This window comes from Glossina fuscipes, unplaced genomic scaffold, assembly GCF_014805625.2.
Source record: "Glossina fuscipes isolate IAEA_lab_2018 unplaced genomic scaffold, Yale_Gfus_2 112, whole genome shotgun sequence".
Lineage (NCBI taxonomy): Eukaryota > Metazoa > Arthropoda > Insecta > Diptera > Glossinidae > Glossina > Glossina fuscipes.
The window spans coordinates 3581909-3586864 of NW_023998455.1; the positions used below are offsets into that span (position 1 = coordinate 3581909).

The following is a 4956-nucleotide window of genomic DNA, read 5'->3' on the forward strand; positions in this document are numbered from 1 at the left end:
TCAAAAGCGTTACATCCGAATAATATCATAGATAGAGATTGCTTCATGCCGATCTCGATTGGCATTTCATAAAGAAGCAGATTGACTTGGCGTTCTGAAGCCGAGCAGTTTAGGAAATATTCTACAACTCCAAATTGGTCACACTTGGGAGACATTCATAGGGAATCTTCCCATGAATAAATTATTGTACACATCCAAACGTTTTTCAAAATTATTACAACTGATTCCCATTCTTCTCGCTTATAATGTATCGAAATATTACTTACGAATATATATATGTGTGTATTTATATATATGTCTTCTATAGAAGACTAACTTAAATGCATTTTATTTATTTATTTCTTTGTTTTTTCATTTGAGCAATACTTTATATAATTTTTTAATAAATAAAAATGTTTCTTAAAAAAAATGTTCGTAAAAAATAATAAATTCTATTAATGGGCATACATAATTTACTTGAAGACTAGGTAAATGATAATATGATGATGTGCTTCGTTGATGCTTTGTTGAACGGAAGATAAACATTGATTATAATAGCAATTACAGATTATAACGAAGAAAAAAGAGGATATAACTTAAAAATCGGTAACAATTTCATCTCCTTCATGACGTTTTATTGGATCACCTTTTAGTAAAGCGGCCATCATGCTGGAATAGTTATTAAAAAGAAAAGTCCATTTAATCAAATGTATAGCGCAGTGAAATTAAGACACTCACTAATACAAAGCGATGAAGAACATTATGAAATAATAGCCCAAATAGATCATTGTATTCCGTAAATGGACTTTTAATAAACCTCGACTATGTATATCCACGGGATCGTAAATACCTAAACTATCTCTTGGTTGTTTATGCAGTTCATAGCCTAACCAAAAAACCATCGGAATATTGATTAGCAGCAGCAACCAATGCCCGTCGACCAATAATAGCCCACAAAGTATTAAATGAGAACCGAATTTTGGTATAACCCAGAAATTTAAACGAGCACAACACTCTTGAGCATTGATATAATCACATTCTAAATCGGCTAAATTTAAAACCTAAAAAATTTTTACTTAACTTTTAATTAGAAAATAAATGAAAATTATAATTTTACATAGTAAATTAACAATAATAGTATGGCACCGTAAATTGCTAAACTTATGGCAAACGTTGCAGGTTCCGGAAGCATCTTATTAATTAAATTTTAAATAAATTGCAAATAAATGATTTATTTCTATTTTATTGTTTTCTTTTTTATTGTTCTATTGAAATTTTCGGAAACTTTTTAGAAAACAAGAACAATGTCCTTTTATAAGATGTACGTTTATTTATACATTATTTATTTAAAATGTTTTTTGTTTTTGATTTTCTTCTTTTTCAATAGATCTTATTAAATAATTACAGTAATTTTTTATGGGATAATAATACTGTTTTTTTTCTTCCCTCATTCCACGATATTGCTCAATATCGTTTGTAAATAAATAATATCGTACCTAGAAACAATAAATAAGTATTAAAATGATTTAAAATGTATTTGTTTCTTAAATTAAAATCTATTTAAAAACAAGTTTTAAAACAACAATTGAGATAATAGGTAATAAATTTTTATAACAACAAATAAATCTTTGATTCATTATTTCGCTTCATTCCATGATGTCGATAAGTAAAACAGCTGTTCGAATGCTATATAATGCTTTTACGCTGCATTTCAACAATTTAATAAAACAGCGCATATCGCGCAAATTTAAAATGAATCTATACACATGTTGCCAAAAGTCATCACATTCTATAATCTGGATATATTAGCCACCTTAGTACCATCAAACACGATGTCCAAAGAGAAGAAAGAAAGAAAGTTTCATCGAAATTTTGATAAGTCTTGCCAATCCAGAATTTTGAAAAACACTTTTATTTATCAAGATGTAATTCTGTTGCATTTATTCGGATTGCTTCTTGCTGCTTTTTTTCTCTACACGTTTTTACATTCGAAATAGATGAAAACATCAATGTAAGATTTTCCCTCTTGTCCGTACCGCTGTGTTGAAAACTTCATGTACGAATAAAATAGCTATTACGATATTTGTTGTTTATTTCGGTAAATAAAACAGCTGTTCAGCAAACGACTTGGAAACAAAATAACATTAAAGAAGAAAAATATAAAAACATGGGCTTACGGGTTTTAACATTAAATTTAATAAAAGCTAACAAAAATGTATTCCAAAATAATCAATGGATTAATGGTGCTCTCTTTAGAACGGTAATAGAACTGCTTAACTAATTGAAAAGATACACAGATGTATATAACAATCAGCATAACCTCTATTTTTCAATAGGATAGATTTGCAAGTACAGAGGTAAATGCCGCTCCTTTAGCTGTAAAAACGCAAAAAATTAGCAAAGCAATGAAGGCATATTTGGAAAGAGCTCATGAACATGATCAGTTCATGAAAACGCAACAATTGGAATATCAGATTGGGAAACGTCATTTAGCAAATATGATGGGGGAAGATGCGGAGACATTTACTCAAGAAGATATTAACGTATGTCAATTGGCTTTGCGCTTTGAAAAGATATGAGCTGAATTTTGATTCATTTAATAATAGAACGCTATTGAGTACTTGTTCCCTTCCGGATTATATGAGAAAAAGGCAAGGCCATCGATGAGACCACCTGAGGAGGTATTTCCCGCACGAAAAGCAGCGGAATTCGATGAAACTGGAAGGCCATTTCATAGTTTTTTCTACACAGAAAAGCCTAACTTCTTCAAAATGTTATACGTAAGATGCTTTTGTTTTTTTCAATAAATAATGATGGTTAGCAAACACCTTGTATTTAAAGGACATTGTAGAAGAGCTAAATAAATTATATGATTTAGAAGAACGTTTGCTGCGCCGGGGACAGAAAGCAGATCCTAATCAAAAGATGTGAGTTGCCAGGACCATTTCAAGAATTTTATGATATGTGTGTTTTCTCCTTTTTAGCGATTTGACCGGTTTTGCATGGATTTCAAAAGACCAATTAGAATTACGTTTGGTTGAGAGATTAGCCGATATTGAATATGATAATTTTGTTAATGTCATGAATCGTTTAATAGCGCATCCGTTCTCTTACAAATGCAAAGCATTTATTGATGAACATACTAGACCGTTAATGACTCAAAGCGCACAAGTTGAAATACCTAAACCTCAGATTGATGCCGACGGACGTCAATATATAACAACATATGGTAAAAAATAAGTTATGTTCTCTCCTTGTACTGACTTAATAAACTATGCATTTTCTCAATTTTGTAGAGTGTCTGCGTAAAACAGCTCGAGGGGACGTTACGGTCCGCGTTCCAGGAACGGGAAAAGTTTCAATTAATAGTCAGGATATTACGTACTTTGAAGATATACAACCACGCGAACAGGTAAGCGTTGGCATTTTTTCTTTACTTTTTTATGGGATTATGTCAGATCCTTCAAGTATTGGGCCAGCTTCATGCGATTCTATCTTTAAATACTTTCAAGAATAAGATTAAGTGTATTAGTGTAAAGGGATCTGTCTAAAGGGAAAATCTAAAGCTAAATTTAATCAACAGAACAGGTTTTATAGGGAACAATGAAGTAAATATTTACATATTGTGAATAAAATAATCTTCGTTTTTGTAAACCTATAACATTTTTAGTTAATCCGACCAATTATTAGAAAATGTACTTGCCTAGAAGCCAACAAAACTCTATCTTTTTTTAGCCACTTTACAATATTCCTATCAACGCTACATGTATTTTTTCTAAATTAATATTCAAAATCCCTAGTAATATTAATGTGATAATGTTATCTTTTCCCCAAAAACTTTTTTTTTGTTAAAGAGACCTTATACTCACTGATTGGAATCATCATCGGGATCTTTTTGGTAATGCAATAGTGAACCTCAAAGTTTTTAAGAAATACAAAAAAAACCTATCTCAGGATTTTAAAAGGTCCTCAATTATCTGAGACGTCAAGGTGGAAAAAGCACGCTGTCTTCTCTGTTTTGAAATATTCGTAGACGTAATATTCGGGAACTGCTTAAAATTCCTCAAAATGTTCTTTACTCTCTTGTTAGCTCTTTCATAGTATCGAACCAAAGTCAAGCATGTTATTGGTGTATTATTGGCATACATATATATATATATATATATATACGTACTGTTAATCCAAATGTGGCATTAGATGATTTAATTAGTTAACTGCGTATGACGAATATATACGTCATGATCCATTCATCCGTCTTTGTCGGATATCTTTCCAAAATTTTATCATTAAGAATGCGCTTTCACTATGACAATATGTTTATTTTGTCAAGTCGTTTCAATAAAATCTAATTTTATATTACACATACGCTGTGCTTGACGAATACACGAGTATATCGCTTAAGGAGGTCGACACAGCTAACTGGTTAAAATTTGGGTAACAAAAGCGATATTTGTGCCAAAGACATATAAATTTGTTACTGAAGGAGTTGTACAAATTGAGCTAATCGATCTTTGTGGCTTTAAAATTTTTACTTGTTTTCATTTTTTAATTAAACAAATATTTTTATTAATAACATAATCATAAAATATATTAGAAATTACAAAAAAAAAAAAAATAAAATAATAATAATAATTAATCCTTCTTCTCTAAACTTAACTAAGGCTTAAAAAAAAGAAAAAGTTCAACAAACTCTGTCGGCAAACAAACACAGCCTTAAACACAGAAAATGAAAATTGAAATGCAAATGAGGAAAAGATTTGAAATTGAATTTTTCTTTGTCTTTAAATGAAATTATAGAGTAAGAGACAATTTATCTATAAAATATACATTTGCTGTCTATAGTTTTTATTTGGCAAAGATTTTTATGTTTAATGAGGTTACTAAAACATTTAATAAATAATTATGCTTATCACTTTAAATTAATAATTATGCTTAATTAAAACTTTTCAAATATCTTGATAAATTTCTTATTTACTT

General features: G+C 29.8%; 2 protein-coding genes across 3 annotated transcripts in view; one reads left to right on the plus strand and one right to left on the minus strand.

Annotated features, from left to right (window-relative positions):
• Positions 1 to 421: 421 nt before the first annotated feature.
• On the minus strand, positions 422 to 1327 carry LOC119639532 (protein cornichon homolog 4). The gene is made up of 3 exons (XM_038036966.1): positions 1097 to 1327; positions 718 to 1040; positions 422 to 648 (listed from the first exon to the last, which is right to left on the minus strand). Exons 1-3 carry the CDS (start codon positions 1169 to 1171, stop codon positions 576 to 578), a joined length of 471 nt encoding a protein of 156 aa, XP_037892894.1. The 5' UTR covers positions 1172 to 1327; the 3' UTR covers positions 422 to 575.
• Positions 1328 to 2108: 781 nt separating this feature from the next.
• The window catches only part of LOC119639132 (28S ribosomal protein S9, mitochondrial), a 32044-nt gene continuing 29196 nt past the window's right edge, over positions 2109 to 4956 (plus strand). For both annotated transcript variants that reach the window (XM_038036354.1, XM_038036355.1), the window contains exons 1-6: positions 2109 to 2239; positions 2316 to 2522; positions 2586 to 2759; positions 2821 to 2906; positions 2964 to 3208; positions 3276 to 3391. In XM_038036354.1, the coding sequence (XP_037892282.1) occupies positions 2147 to 2239; positions 2316 to 2522; positions 2586 to 2759; positions 2821 to 2906; positions 2964 to 3208; positions 3276 to 3391 (921 nt within the window). In that variant the 5' untranslated portion in view covers positions 2109 to 2146. The remainder of the gene's footprint in view (positions 2240 to 2315; positions 2523 to 2585; positions 2760 to 2820; positions 2907 to 2963; positions 3209 to 3275; positions 3392 to 4956) is intronic.